General features: G+C 46.3%; 1 protein-coding gene across 1 annotated transcript in view; it reads right to left on the reverse strand.

Moving 5' to 3' along the window:
* Window positions 1–445: 445 nt before the first annotated feature.
* Window positions 446–15717, reverse strand: part of RNF169 (ring finger protein 169) — a gene marked incomplete at its 5' end in the record, with an annotated part of 28187 nt that continues 12915 nt past the window's right edge. The window contains 4 exons of the mRNA XM_082497965.1: window positions 446–2077; window positions 4233–4332; window positions 5052–5164; window positions 6033–6179. Of these exons, the coding sequence (XP_082354091.1) occupies window positions 866–2077; window positions 4233–4332; window positions 5052–5164; window positions 6033–6179 (1572 nt within the window). The 3' untranslated portion in view covers window positions 446–865. The remainder of the gene's footprint in view (window positions 2078–4232; window positions 4333–5051; window positions 5165–6032; window positions 6180–15717) is intronic.

Here is a 15717-nt window from a genome sequence, read left to right on the forward strand (position 1 = left end):
GGAAGAACATGAAACCCTCTTGCCTCAGAAGAGGCAGGGACCGAGAGAAAAGCTGCATTAGCTCCCTGAGTCACAGTGCCCAGAGCACGGCTCCCAGCTGCTCTACCCGAGCTTGCTGCTGTGTCACTAACACCAATGTGCAAGTTCCTATAAGGCTTTTCAGTAAAATCCTTATTTTACATCTTTCTTCATTGCATTTGGCCTTCTACTTAAAGAAAGTAACCTGTGATCTGTACTGCCGGTGCAGACAGTGAGATACATTCATTTATAAGTGCTACGGGTGGATCTATTTGGTACTTCCTAGCAGAAATATGGATCAGCCCTGTTCCTCGACAGCGCTCAAGTCAGGTCATTTGAACACACTGACAGCAGTAATGGTCTGACCACCACAGCCAGCTGCAGCATTAGGAAGAAAATGGGGCAGGCAGAGAGGAGAAGACTGTTTCTAGGACAGAAAAAGCCTACTTTCCATGAGCAGAGCTCTGATTTCTTGTGGCATATTGAAGCAACAAGGCAAGGAATGGATGAGGTCCTTATCCCGTAATCCCCGTACTGCTCACACAACCCTCCCAGCTGGGGAACCCAAATGTCACCGACTGCATGTAGAGGCGTTGCAGTGTATTCATGGGGACGACGGACACTTCTTTCAGACCAATGGACCAGAAAGCTGGAGGATTTTTTTCTCTTTTTTTTTTTTGTTAATCTGAAAGGACTCTGGCTTCTCTCTGAACTGGACCTACAAATGTCTTACCACCAAAACAAAAAAACAATTATTGTGGGTGGAAGTATGACAAAAAATAGTTTTCCTATAGGATAATCTGATAAACCTCATCGTCCTCTAGAAAGGCAACATCGTCCACCAGTGCTACTTAGCACCCAGAGTGCTCTTCGACCGCAGCAGATACCGATCGACTCTGACTTTCCGCCTGTCCACTGTCCTATTCTCGCTGTCGAAAATCCGCTGCAGATGCAGGGCCAACCTCCTGTCCTCCTCCTCTTGCTGGAGCTTCTGCTCCATCTCCCGTACCAAGCGATCCTCCGGAGGTAAGCCCACCTCCCCTGCCGCGTGCCTCAGTCTTTTGACGGAGCCATTGTGCTCCAAGTGCTTCGTTTTGCAGCGTCTCTTCCGGCCCCGTCTCAGCGATGGGGGCTGTTCCCCGATGATGTTCTCAACGGAATTGCAGGTGCTGTTCTGTACGTTGATCAATTCGCTGTTGTTCAGGTATTTCAACTGCTTTTTTCCCGGTGCCTTTACAGGGACTCCTAGTGTGCTGTTGTCAGGCAGCGATACACTGACGCCCATGAGTCTTCTGCTCAGCATTTTTGGGCCAAGACTAAGACAGGATTTATCTGTGAACGCATTCACTTTCAGGTCAGGGACTTCGGAGACGCGTGTGTTTAGGGAGGTTACATTTGACCTCACATCTGGTTCAGCAGCACTGTCGTCTGTTGTTAAGGCCTGTGAATCTTTATTCTTCTCACTCCCTCTTGCCAGCTTCGTTTCACTGATGGAAGGAAAGAAGTCCAGCTCGGGGTGAGGGTCTCCTGTTGTGTCAGGTGGAAGATGATCATCCTGCACTTGCAGCTGCTCTTTAGTGCAACTGCTGGAGTTGGCAATGTCAGGAACTATAACGTCTTCCCCGGACTCCGAAGCCAAGGACGTAAGGGTCGCTTTAGAGAGAGTCTTTTTGATCTGGCGCTCCTGAAATATCTGCTCCCATTTTTTCAGTATTCTAGGACTGGCCTCGTAGGTGGTTGGCTTCTGCAGGCTCCGGTTCAGGTTTCTCGGGGTGGACTTGATAATGAGAGGGCTCAGGACTCTGCCGTCAGGAAGCCTCTTTGGAGGAGTACACGGGGAGCAGACGATAGGCTTAAAGTGGTTGAGCTCTTCCGAGATGCTGTCATTGCTCTCAGGGCTGATGGATCGCTCTGGCTTGTGCAGGGCTGAGAGGGATGAGACAGGGTTGAGGACCAGGCGTTTCTCTGCCGTCAGGTCTGGGGCTGAGAGGCAGCGGTTGTTTTGGGTGGACGACAAAACTCCAACCAGTGGTGTTGATGTGCTGGTGACAGGTGGCACCTGCAAGGCAAGGCACCACAGCTCAAAAAGATTGTCATTGAGAAGAATACGGACAAGCGTGCAGGAGGAGAACAGGAGAACGTGTGGCTACCACGCTCTGCTCCTGCAGCAGACCAGCTGGAGAGCTCTCTGGAACAGCCGTGGCAGCCTCTGCTGGTCACAGCACCTTTCATGGCCAATATATAACATAAGCAGAGGACACCAGAGTCCAGCACAATCTGGGTCTCAAATTTATTTCACTGTAAAAGCTGTTCTTGCCACAAGTGGCAACTGCTCCTATGGCAAAATGCTTGAAGCAAGGCAAGACAAGGAGAAGCTGAGAAGCACTACACCACTATGGCTGAAAGATGCCATGCTCTTCAAGGGAAATGATCTCCAAAGGATTTTTTGCTCCCTACCAGTCTGTAGGAGAGAAAGAATAAATACTTGGTCCAGGTTTAACACACTGCTGCAAAATGTCATGAGAAAAGGTGTGTACGTGCCTAAGGCAGATTGGTGAAACAACCTTGATGAGTGCTCCCGGAGCACACTGTGGCCACCACACTGGACACTGCCTGAGACAGCCTCTAGCAGACCTTAAGAGCAATATTTCTTGTCATCTCCAGGACCATCTCCTAATGCTGCTACATTTGGAATGCGACAGAGTCCAGCCGCAAATAAATCAGAAATAAAAGCTGCACATACACAATTGCAAATGGTATTATTCTTCTCTAAGATGAAATTATTTTATCCAGCAGCTAGTCTTGAGACAGTGATAGCCTCTCCCTGCTTAGCCCGAAACAGAGTTCTTTCTACAAGCTTATTTTGGGGTCAAAACAAATGTGTGGAACACCCTGGCAGTGAAAGTCTTAATTGGCCAGGTCCATAAACCATCTATTTAAAAAAACAAGTCCCTGAGGAGGCAGGTCAGTTATAGACCCTTTCTTTGAGCTCAGCCCAGCTCCTGTCAGCTTAGATGGGAACTGGACCAGGTTTTAAATATAGACTCTCTGTCCATGGTTCATACCCATGACCTCAGAGATGTCAAGCTAGGTGATCACTGAGGTCAACTCAGTGTGCCCAATGGGGATTTTACCACTTTCCCAAGCAATATGCACTGACCAAACTGACCTTCCAAAGGATTGCAGAGGTTTTTGTTCCTTTTGGGATCTCTGGAATTGAACCCTCCTCCCCTTCTCCATCCGGGATGAAACTTTGCCCAAGAAGGAGGGGTGTCAACAGAAGGAGGTGGAACATCCTAGCCAGTGGCCCCGGCAGAACAGCGCTGGAGCTGTTCCAGGCTGAGAACTCACAGCTCTTATGATTTAAGCTGCTGCTGCCATCCGCCAGGATCCCATGGACCAGAGAGGCACCTCGGAAAGGAGGCAGAGTATGGCCCCGCAGATGGAGATTAGTACAAGAGCAAGCGTGCAAAACTTGCTTCTGCTGGCAGGGCCAGAAGGGTCAGTGGTGCTCCCAGGCACGGCACAAGGAAAGGCATTGGCAAAGGTCATCTCCAATGAATGGAAGGTACCCAGCAATTACTGCTGAAAGAGCCTGAAAAACCTCCAGCTCAGATTTTCAGCGGTGTTTCATGATCACCGCTCATTTTGAAGCACTGAGGTGCACTGAAAGGTCGGGCTTGTCGCAGAGGGTAACAGATACGGTTAATTCCCTCGGTCTGCTGGATGCAAAGGGAAGCAAGACCAGGCCAGCTCTTGATGGAGCTGGAAGTGCAAAAGAAAGTATCCTAACATCGGGAAAGCAATGAGTTTTTCTCTGTTTTATCACCTTTGGGAAGAACAGGAGAGAAAGAGGGAGGAAGAGAGGATGTTTTTTCTGAACTTCTAAAACATTTTTCTTTAATCGGCTGGAAATTCAGCCTTGAAAAGAAAATTAATTACAAAACAAAAGCATGATGAGTACCCTTCCAACTTCCAATTATCCTCTAATGCTAACAAACAACTCCGTAAGCTGTCTACTTTTCTGCTTAGTAATTTCTAACCTAGCAGGTTTTTATTGTGAGCTGCAAGGAAGTGATTGGCCCCATGGCGATAACACAACACTGGCAGTGCCACAAACCCGGTATTTTATATCTCCAGATTACCGGTGCTGTGTAACCTCAGATAAGAACATTTACACATAGAAACCCCATGTTTCCAGATGCAGCCGGTACCTTTGTTTTGTTGGCTGGGGCTGATCTCTGCCTGCTCTTTGATCTCTCCTGAATGGTGTCGTTGCAGCTCCGACTCCTTTCCACCTTGGCGGTTAAGTTCCTGGAAAGCAGATGGATGAAAAGAGGAGATTGTTCATGACCTTAGGAACAACCGGCCCAACAGCCCTGGCAGCAGCTACCTGTGGGGGAGGCATCAGCCCCGGCAGCGCCCGCCCGGCTGTAAGAGATGCCTCCTACGCCCTTGGGGTAAAGGGATCCAGGAATCTTGGATGTGGGGCGGAGTCCTGCTCTGTGTTCAAGAGCCCCGCACTAAAAACACTGACACCTACAGCTTATAATTAATTGGGGTCAGAGCTAATGCCGCCGCTATGGAAACCTCTGGGCTTCTCATGTGAAAGCACACTGAGTCGCTCAGCCGCTTCCACTGCATCATGCAACAGCTTTCACCGATAAGCAATTTGGGGCTGGTGCTCTCTCTCTTAATATCTGTGCTGGAGAAGCGTTCTTGAGTTCATCACACAGAATTTTGTACTTTAGTGATTTCTGTCATTTAAATCTACAGGCAATGATTTTTCTGCTTCACGGGATGAACACTAACTTTGTTAACCCCTTGGATTTTATAACAGGTAGGAAGTAATCAGACAGATGCTATATTCTACCAATGAGTCTGTTCTAAAATTCCAGAAAAAATATTACTTAGTTTGGATTGCAACAACCATTTTAATGACATTTAAAGCATCTCAGGTATGTTTAGAACAACAGTCAAAAGAACATCTCTAATGGACATTAATTGGCTTGAATAAAATCTCAGCATCTTACCCCGAAAGGAAAGCAAAGGAGTAGGCACTGGTCTTGGAAACAAAAGCCGACCTATGTGTTTGCTTGCCCTGGAATGGTTCTTCATTCTCTGAATCCGAGAGACGTTCAGGAAACTGAAGTCAATCAAGGAAGAGTTAGCTGACACGTACAACAAAAAGAATCACTTGGAAAATAAAGCTCTTTCTTGCAAAGATATTAAAGATTCCAAAAACCCCTGTTCTGATTACACCCAGAGGACGTAACCCACGAACACAACCTGCCAGCAGATACACAGGCTTGTGCAGCTCTTCACTGGAGCTGTAACAGCATAAATAATGCAAAAATAAGCACACAGCTCCTACATGTAGCTGTCAGTCACTGAAGAAAGTTAATTTAATGATCAAGGAAACATGAGAAAATCCTACAAGAAAGGTCCTACGAGACGTTATTCAGCACACACATACCAGCCTATCAGCCTTTAAATCTAAAGACCGTTTCTTGCGGAGTCTCACAACTGAAATGAGAGGCAAAACTCGGCATGAGGGATCTGTTGGACCCACACCGTAGAAGATTCGTGCAGAAATGTTCATGGTATGCATATGTACCAAGGATACACAAAGCAGAGCTGTTACAGATTTAACTGAGATGTTTGGAAGAGCTGCAGCTTCAGTCACGAGTACAGTGGGTAAACGGGGGGACAGAAGCCTCCAGAAGAACATCTGTAGTCATAACAAACCTTAGAAGATGGTTCTCACTAACATCTTTATAATCTGTTAGCTCATAGCCTTCAGGGGCTACAATGAAGTCAATCCAATAATCCTGGGAAGCTCCCTATGTCAAAGGATGAGAGCTCCCAGTTTCAGTGGGCAGGAAGAGGAGATACTCAGGTAGTCAAGGCCTTAAAAAAACTAGTTCTTGTTCCAGGACTGAGTCTTAGCAGCGTTTCACCTACCAGTCAGTGTCTATGACGTGGATAGGAAAGAGAAGCACATGCTTACTTACACACTCTTGGTTCACTTTAAACACTAAAGATTCATCTTTTTTCTGCTGTTCTTCCATTTTTCTTTTTCCTACGTCCACGTCATCTAGAATGAACTTGTGAATGAGATCCTCAGAAGCTTTTTCTTCTTGCAGTTTTTCTTCTTTCAGCTGGAAATAATGACAAAAGAGACAGCTTATTTGAAATGTCTTAAGTCCTACACCTGGTTGCTAAGAAGTGATTTAATTTTGTGTCTTCATTTCTCTAGAGTAGAGCTACTGCCTCCTTCACTAGTGATAATATGAAGATTGGTTTGTTTCTGCAATGCTTTGATGTGCACTCTACACGAATACCATGGATATTTTCTTGGCAAAACAGCAAAGGCGCTGTTAGGTCCAGGGTTTGAAAAAGACTTCTCTGCCACAACATCTTCTAAAATAGAGAGACAAAAGCTTTTGTCTACTTGTAGATAATCATACTACAAATAAAGATGTGCAAAACAGTAGTTTTCATGCAAGCTACGAAATTTCAATTTTAGTCTTCAAATGGCCTACAACACGGTACACACAATTTGGCAGGCATATAGACAGCATCACCTACATTAAAACGGGTTAGATACAGCAATTCCCATGTTGAAACCCACACGCTATAGGAAATCCTGTGGTTTCATTGATGCCTCGGGATGGAGAAGATCCACAGAGATTACCTAACCCTCCGAAGGCCAACTGGAAGCCCAAAGCTTCAGTTTAGTTTATCAGCTGAAGTGCAAACGTGGATGAGAAGTGCAAGTGAATGCCCAGATCTACGACACAAGGTACGCGGATCCACGGGACCCTGCCTGCTGAACATCGCACAGCCGCTGCCTGAACACCACACTGGACAGACTTGCTCTTACCTCCTGGCTTCCTACTCTGCCCCACGTAGTTAGACCCACATTGAAATTCCCTTGCTTTTTTAATTCATTCCTGCAATTTAAGAAGTCTGATCCAAGGAAGGTACCAAGCACTTTCAGCCTGCAAGGAACACTTCCCCTATGTTTCCTTTTGGTTTTCTCTAATTCCAATGCATTCTTAGATGTTTTTGTTATGGTTTGAAGAACCCACAACAATTTATTGTTGTTTAGACAATTATTCTATTGCCCAATGACCCCTTCCCACTCAGAAAGGGAAATCAGGAAAACACAAGGAAACCCAAGGGTTGAAATATAAACAGATTTAATAGAATAATCCTAAGTAATTAACACTAATCACAGAATCACAGAATGGTCAGGGTTGGAAGGGACCTCTGGAGATCATCTGAGGTCCCTTAATAATACTGAAGAACCACTATTGAGCCTGATACCAATATAAAATGTATGATGATTATCCTCAGCCCGTTCTATCAGTACAAACTGCACTCCAGCAGTGGACACCAACTATCGGACCCTGCAAGCGCTGCGGCTTACGGGCACAAACTGGAGTATAGGAAGTTCCACCTAAACATGAGGAGGAACTTCTTTACCTTGAGTGTGGCAGAGCACTGGAACAGGCTGCCCGCCTGGCCCACCAGGCTGCCCACCACTGGAACAGGTGGTGGAGTCTCCATCTCTGGAGACATTCAGAACCCGCCTGGACGCGTTCCTGTGCAACCTGCTCTAAGGTGGCCCTGCTCTGTCAGGGGGGTTGGACTAGATGATCTCCAGAGGTCCCTTCCAACCCTATGATTCTGTGATTCAGGAGGAAGGTAAGGCCTCAGTGGTCCAGCACCGGGGCAAGAAGTTCTCAGGATCACAGCCATCATAGATGAGGATGAACTCCTCAGTAAACTTTCTAATTTATATTGAATGTGCCATTCATGGTATGAAATAACCCTGTTGACCAGCTTGGGTCAAGTGCTCGGGTCTTGCTTGTCCTCGTCCCTGCACCTGGCTAACTTGAAAACACTGAGACCTTGAAACCTGGATATCATAGCTGGCTATAAAGTAAATATTTTCACAAATTCAGACACTAGAGTCTTCTAAAAATGCAGTTTTCCCAAGCATTAGAAGAAACCTTACTGAAAAGTAAAATTATGGAAAGAGACTTTAATCCCATGTCACTCAAACCAGGACAGTTTTCATGCTACTTTTTACCACCCTGGCAATTCAAAAAGGCTCCGTTGCAACATTATTTTATCCACATGCGCTGTGCTACTGCATTTCACAAACCTGAAGGCTGCACAAGAAATCCTACTGAAACACCAGGGCAGCCCCAAGCTTCGTCCTGCTGCACTTCCCATCATCTTTCTGCACTGCAGGCTCTTTTGCTGTGCCTTCTAAAGCGTGCCTCTTCCATTAACTGCCAGTCCCCATAAACTCCTTTATCTTCCCAGAAGATCCCCTACCCATTGTAGAAGTCCAGTAATAAGGAAAGTAGGTAATAAGAAAAGTGGGTTTCAGAGAAGTGCAGTTTCCTTTCTTCCCTCCCTCCAAAAAGCACAATCCATCACTTAGCGATCTCTTTTAACCAACCGAGGTCGACTTTAGTGTCCACAAGCTCCTCCTGGCCAGGCTCTCCCTGCAGAGATTTCTCTCTCCCTGAACCAAAGGATTACCCCCAGCACAATCCACAACTCCAATGGGCTGCCTGCCCTGCTGCATTATTTTTTCCCCTTATCTAAGGAATCAAACTCCCCATTTCTGCCTGGACCTCTTTTCTGCAGACTTGCTACTCAAAACCAACGACCCCCCTTTTCTCCCCCTTTCTGATGCCTTTTTCTGATGAAGAGGCTCTGCAGTACACCCTTCAGGTAACATCATCTGATTGTCCCTGCCCAGGATCACATCACCCAGCTCCCTTCGCACTCATCGCCCAGCTTTTCTCTCACCTCTTCCTCAACTTCAGGCTTACACAAAGGCCATGAATAGTTTACATATATATATATATGTATGCCAGGTTCTTCCTCCTTCCTCCACCCATCCTCTGTGCATGTTATCCTTGTCTGGGACAAGCCGCCTGACCTTTGATTGACAGATCCCCATCACACTGATGAATCACAGCTACGGCTAAGCACTAGGAATTCAAACACTTCTGTTTATTGCTCACATTTGAGTGTAGGCATCTCAGATGCCTAAGAAGCCGCCCTAATACGTTCCCTCCTATCTTCTCAGACCGCCGCAATTTCCCCCTGGCCTCCCGGGAGAGTAGTACTACAGGACCTGGTGCCCTCCAGGAGCCCTCTGCCCCTCTACTCTGCTTGGTGAGACCTCCCTGCAGTGCTGTGAGTGCTGCATCCAGCTTGGGGGCCCCCAACAGAAGAAGGACATGGACCTGTTGGAGCAGGGCCAGAGGAGGCCCCGGAGATGCTGCGAGGGCTGGAGCCCCTCTGCTGGGAGGACAGGCTGAGACATCTGGGGGGTTCAGCCTGGAGAAGAGAAGACTCCAGTGAGACCTTAGAGCCCCTTCCAGTCCCTAAAGGGGCTCCAGGAGAGCTGGGGAGGGACTCTGGATCAGGGAAGGGAGTGATGGGATGAGAGGGAATAGTTTTACACTGAAAGAGAGGAGATTTAGATGAGACATCAAGAAGAAATTGTTGACGGTGAGGGTGGTGAGCCCCTGGTGCAGGTTGCCCAGAGAAGCTGTGGCTGCCCCATCCCTGGAGGTGTCCAAGGCCAGGTTGGATGGGGCTTGGAGCAACCTGGTCTGGTGGGAGGTGTTCCTGCCCATGGCAGGGGGGTTGGAACTAGATGATCTTTAAAGGTCCCTTCCAACTCTAACCATTCTACGATTCTATGAAACTTAAAGGCATCCATAGGCAGCTCAAGCACTGATGCTACAGCACTGCACATAAGGCAGTGGGTGACGTTGCAACAACTCATTCTTCCAAAAATATTTAGTATTTTTCTTCCCTACTGCAAGGGGTGGGGGAAAAAGAAAAGCATGGACATGCGGGTGAACCTGCCCTAAAAGATGAAGAGATAAAGAAAACAGAGTTCATGATGAAACACGAAAAGCACATCATGATTTTCAGACTGGGAAGGACTCAAATCCTACTGAATCCAAACCCCCGGAGACGAGGGAGAGAGAGGTAGGATGAGAGAAGGTAGAAACCAGGAAAAAAACCCCACTGTTTGGCTGATTGTGGGTGTCTAGCAAATGTTTTCAAAGACTAGTTTGAATTCTCGTTTAGAGTTGTTTTAAGATATATCTTTAAATTCCTGATCTATTAATAATCTCAAGCAGTAACTACAACATAGTGTCTGACTAATACAGATTATGGCCACATGATGCAGACGTGGGGAATAGTCTGCTGTATATTTCCTGAACAGTATTTCTGCACTTTAAGGGGCCTTTTTAAAGTATCTGAAAACCAAGTTCACATCAAGATTTATCATAAAGATGACTTTTTTTGGCCACCTGAAATACTACCCAACACTCGTGTCCCTTCCGTGTCTCTCACATGGAAGAAAGCTGTATGGAAATCTTCACTTTTTTGCCTAACTTATAACATTATACTCAATTCCCAAATCTAAACCACAAGCATATGCAACAACATACAGGAATATTTAAGGATTTTGGGCAAATCCATGGCAAAGTTAACGTGAGGTGCAAGCACAAGCTCTGCCGACAGTGAACAGTGAAAAAAGCAACAACAGGATCCTAATTGTAATTAACAGGATTAAAAAAACCCAAACATTTAGGTCCAGAATTCAGGTTGCAAACAAGAGCAAACTCTAATGATAAAATTTGTACTAATTTAAAAAAAAAAAAAAAAAAAGAAGCAAGTAGCCTAATCTAAATTATCTCCCAGAGAATTTACTTACAAATGTGGCAATGCTGTGCCAGGACATGACTGGAAACCGAAACAAGATGGTGCGAAACATCTACCCTGGGAGAAGTATCTTAAGTTATCTGAGGAGCATCTTTCAAATCCCCGATGCGGGACTGTCAGCTGCTATAAGCGCCACAGTTATCAGAAAACGCATTTTAACCTGTCTGTAGCCCTTTCAGATACTGGAACCGCAGGAAAAAATGCCGTAGAAGCAATCGCTACTTTTTTGCTCAAGAAATGAGAATTTCAGGAACATCACTCTTGATACTAACATTAATTTCCAAAAGTTCGGTAAACTCACGTTTGGCATCTTCTCTTCCCTCCATAAACTGGCCGGGTTTGAGTGCTCACTCCCCGAGCCTGCTCCGTCTACCCGTGCTGCTGGAAAGCTGCATGTCAGCACATGCCTCAGGTAGGAGTTTCCTTCCTGATTGCGTGTGATTACAAGCAATAGACTGCTTGTCATAGAAAGACAGTTTAGCAGCACAAGTTAGGTTTTTAGTACACGGAAACGATATCCTCCATTGGAAAAATATAAAATAGAAGAGCACCAAGTGCGCTGTGTAAAAGAGGGGAAAAAAACCTCGCTATCCTGCACAGACAGCAAACATTTAATCTCGTTCTGAACGCCAGTTGAGAAAATTACCCTACGAGATTATCCACTTCAAATAAAAATTCTTCTGTGCATAATTACGGTAAGTACTTGGTTTTCAACTGCAAAAGGCTGGGAAGCAGGTCAAGAGCTAGGATTTTTAAAACAACACACATTTGGGAGATGTAAAAGCTTTTGAACGCTCCTCTCCCTTCCTCGGGAGGAAAGCCAGCAGACGTTACCCCGTTTCACGGGCCGCAAAGCTGAGATGAAATCTCTTGCCTTGAGACACGGAGGGAAGCCCAGTATATACAAGCTTTGATTCCCAAACCCGAGTTCTCGTCTCCTCCTGCCTAATTCAGAAGTTCAGAGACACTGAGAAACTCCCACTAAGTGGCAACAGTCACAGTTTTGCCTAGAATAAGGAAAAAGCGCGAGTGCATCATCAGTTGCCATATTGTCAGCAAAATTACATTGCCCTTTCCTATCAGACGATGACTCAGAGAATCTCCTCCTCACACCAGCTCTTTCAGAAGAGATTCGCAAGAAGTGAGCTAAAGTCGGCAGGGGAAAGAAACCCATCTCCCATCTGCCAGTGAGCAAAAAGGGGAAGGCAGCAGGCTGAACAGGAACGAGACAAAAACATGCCCCAAATGCCAGAAACATGTAAAAGTATTTCCTTTTGACTGGTGGGGAAGTGAGAAGTGCTGGCACTGGACTGCACGTGGTATCTTTTTGCTGAAGTCAAGCGGTAGATGCAAAAACCTCTTCAGCTGCAGTCTGACTATGCGTCGAATGTGCTTACTTGAACTTTATCGATAATATTTCAAGTCCTTAATGGAATAATCAGGATTAACAAGTGGTGACAACGTACCCACTTTGTCCTGCACGGACACAATGCTCCTATAGAACTTTTATAGACTATGGGAGAGAAGATGGTTTAATCCTTCCAGAAGATCCAGATGTGCATCAGTCCAGAGGCACCCGGGAGAATGGCAGAGCTAAGATCCTGTCCCCATGAACTCAGGTGGTTCCTGCTCCTCCGGACACCCGGGAGATTCTGGCCTTGCAGCTGGACTGAAGACACCACGCAACAAGTCCAGCAGGATCCATGAGCAGTTGGCTCTAATGTCCTCATGGAAAGTCTCCCACTCACTATTACGGAGAGGTTTATAAAAGCCTAGCAAGGTTTACAGTTAATACCTATATAAAAAACTTTATTTCTTCTTTAAGCCAAAGATACCCCGAGTATACTCATCCTGAAGGTTACAGTGAAAAAAAATTAAATCGCCAAAGTGATGCACGCTTAAGTTCATTAATAAAGTAGATTTTTATATGAATAAGATTTCTGTGCACTGTCTTACACTGCTGCCTAAACCAACCACTTCTCAACAGTCTCACCGTTGCTAAAAACGCCACAAGTCACAAGACTTTATGCACAAAGCACGCTTGCCTACCTAGCGAAAGTCACCTGCAGCAGAGAAGAGTTTGCATTTCTTCAGATCACTTAACGAAAGGGCATAGTCAGCCAAAGTGATCCTAATAACCTGTAGTGACACTGCCCATCAGCATCATTGCTGATTCCACGCACAGAGAACTAGGAGAGAAGACCCTTCCACATTTTTAATTGTCTCCTCACATATATGCATTTCCCAGATGAGTTCTTTACCTTAAATATCATCTAAGTAGTATTTCCCTACTTAGCATTGCTCAGTGGACAAGGTTATTTTTCTAAGCGAAGATCAGCTTCCCAAACATTTCTACCATTTTTGAGATCTTCAAGCGAAAACCCAATGAAAATTCTTCAGTGGTGAATAAACCCCCGTTCCTCTTCCCCAGCAGGTAAACTCATCAGCCAGAGGTTGGACCCATCTCAGAGCAAAACACCATTGCAGAGATCAAGGCCTCGGGACAGCGATTAAATCTATTGACAGAGACACCTGCAACGGGGCAGAGTCCATGTTGTTTCGACAGGACGGCGCGCAGGTTTATCAAGATATAACAAAGCTATGTAGGGGGAAAATGAGAAGGGCCAAAGCTCAATCAGAACTCAGCTTGGCCACTGCAGTCAAAGACAATAAGAAAAGGTTCTTTGAATATATCAATAGAAAAAGGAAGACTAGGGAAAATGTAGGCCCGCTGGTGAACGAGACAGGTGCCCTAGTGGTGGAGGACGCAGAGAAGGCAGAGTTACTGAATGCCTTCTTTTCTTCGGTCTTCACTGCTAAAGCTGTCCCTCATGAATCCCACCCTCTGAAGGCAAAAGGGGAGGTCTGGAGAGTGGAAGATTTTCCCTCAGTTGAGGAGGACCGGGTCAGAGACCACTTGGCCAAGCTGGACATTCATAAGTCCATGGGCCCTGATGGCATGCATCCGCGAGTGCTGAGAGAGCTGGCGGATGTTATTGCTAGACCACTCTCCATCGTCTTTGAACGGTCATGGAGAACAGGAGAGGTGCCTGAGGACTGGAGGAAGGCCGACATCACTCCAATCTTCAAAAAAGGCAAGAAGGAGGACCCAGGGAACTACAGACCGGTTAGTCTCACCTCTGTCCCTGGGAAGGTATTGGAGCGACTCATTCTGGATGTCATCTCCAATCACGTTGAGGAACAGGAAGTTATTGGAAGTGGTCAACATGGATTTACCAAGGGTAAATCGTGCTTGACCAATCTGATAGCTTTCTATGATGTTATAACTGGTTGGCTGGATGAGGGGAAAGTCGTGGATGTCATCTACCTTGACTTTAGCAAGGCTTTTGACACTGTCTCCCATGACATCCTTATTAGGAAGCTGAGGAAGTATGGGCTAGATGAGGTGACAGTGAGGTGGATTGAGAGTTGGCTGCGGGACAGGACTCAGAGGGTTGTGATCAGCGGCACAGAGTCTAGTTGGAGGCCTGTAACCAGTGGTGTCCCCCAGGGGTCAATACTCGGTCCTATTTTGTTTAATATATTCATTAATGACCTGGATGAGGGGACAGAGTGTATCCTCAGCAAGTTTGCTGATGATACCAAACTGGGTGGGGTGGCTGACACCCCAGAGGGCTGTGCTGCCATCCAGCGTGACCTGGACAGGCTGGAGAGCTGGGCAGAGAAGAACCTAATGAGGTTCAACAAAACCAAGTGCAAGGTCCTGCACCTGGGGAGGAAGAATGCTAGGCACCAGTACAGGTTAGGGGCTTACCTGCTGGGAGATAGCTTGGAGGAGAAGGATCTGGGGGTTGTGGTAGACAGTAAATTATCCATGGCCCAGCAATGTGCCCTTGTCGCCAAAAAGGCCAATGGAATCCTGGGCTGCATAGGGAAGAGTGTGGCCAGTAGGTCGAGGGAGGTCATTCTCCCCCTCTACTCGGCACTGGTGAGGCCACAACTGGAATACTGTGTCCAGTTTTGGGCTCCCCAGTTCAAGAGGGACAGGGAACTGCTGGAGCGAGTCCAGCGAAGGGCAACTAAGATGATTAAGGGCTTGGAGCACCTCCCTTATGAGGAAAGGCTGAGAGAGCTGGGACTCTTTAGCCTGGAGAAGAGAAGGCTGAGGGGAGACCTGATTATGGCATACAAGTATCTAAAGGGTGGGTTGAAGAAGGATGGAGCCAGGCTCTTTTCATTGGTTCCAAGTGACAGGACGAGGGGCAATGGGCACAAGTTAGAACACAGGAAGTTCCGTTCAAATACACGGAAACAGTTCTTTACGGTTCGGGTGACAGAGCACTGGAACAGGCTGCCCAGGGAGGTTGTGGAGTCCCCTTCCCTGGAGATTTTCAAGACCCGCCTGGATGCAGTCCTGAGAAATGTGCTCTAGGCAATCCTGCTTTAGCAGGAGAGTTGGACTAGATGATCTCTAGAGGTCCCTTCCAACTCTGATAATTCTGTGATTCTGTGATTCTGTGAGGTCCAGGCAGAGGATGGGACGACAGACACAGGAGCTACGATTGGCAGCGTGAATGTTTTAGCAAGTTACGGGCAACTGTCACAAGAGAGGCTGCAATGGAAATCATTATCCGCTCGGCTACAGCAGTCATTGCTTTCACTGTAATGTTTCTCACTTAAAAAGCAGCCAATTTCCATAAATGACTAGCCACCGGAGACATTTCAATTATTTAAATGAAGAAAAAGGGCCTTTTTAAATGCAGAAAATATTTTCCCAGACTTTAACTCCAAAACAGCTGAAAAGTTTTTCTTCCCTTCTCAGTTTTTTGTCTTTAAACGACATTTTTTTTTTCTTCTTGCCTAAAAATAGACAGAAAGCTCTAGTTTGGAATAGATTGTTTCTCAGAAGGATGTTACTGCAGGATATGCCTTATGCTGCAAAAGCCTTTATGGAATTAC

Source organism: Vanellus vanellus, assembly GCF_965231255.1.
Source record: "Vanellus vanellus genome assembly, chromosome: 1".
Classification (NCBI taxonomy): Eukaryota; Metazoa; Chordata; class Aves; order Charadriiformes; family Charadriidae; genus Vanellus; species Vanellus vanellus.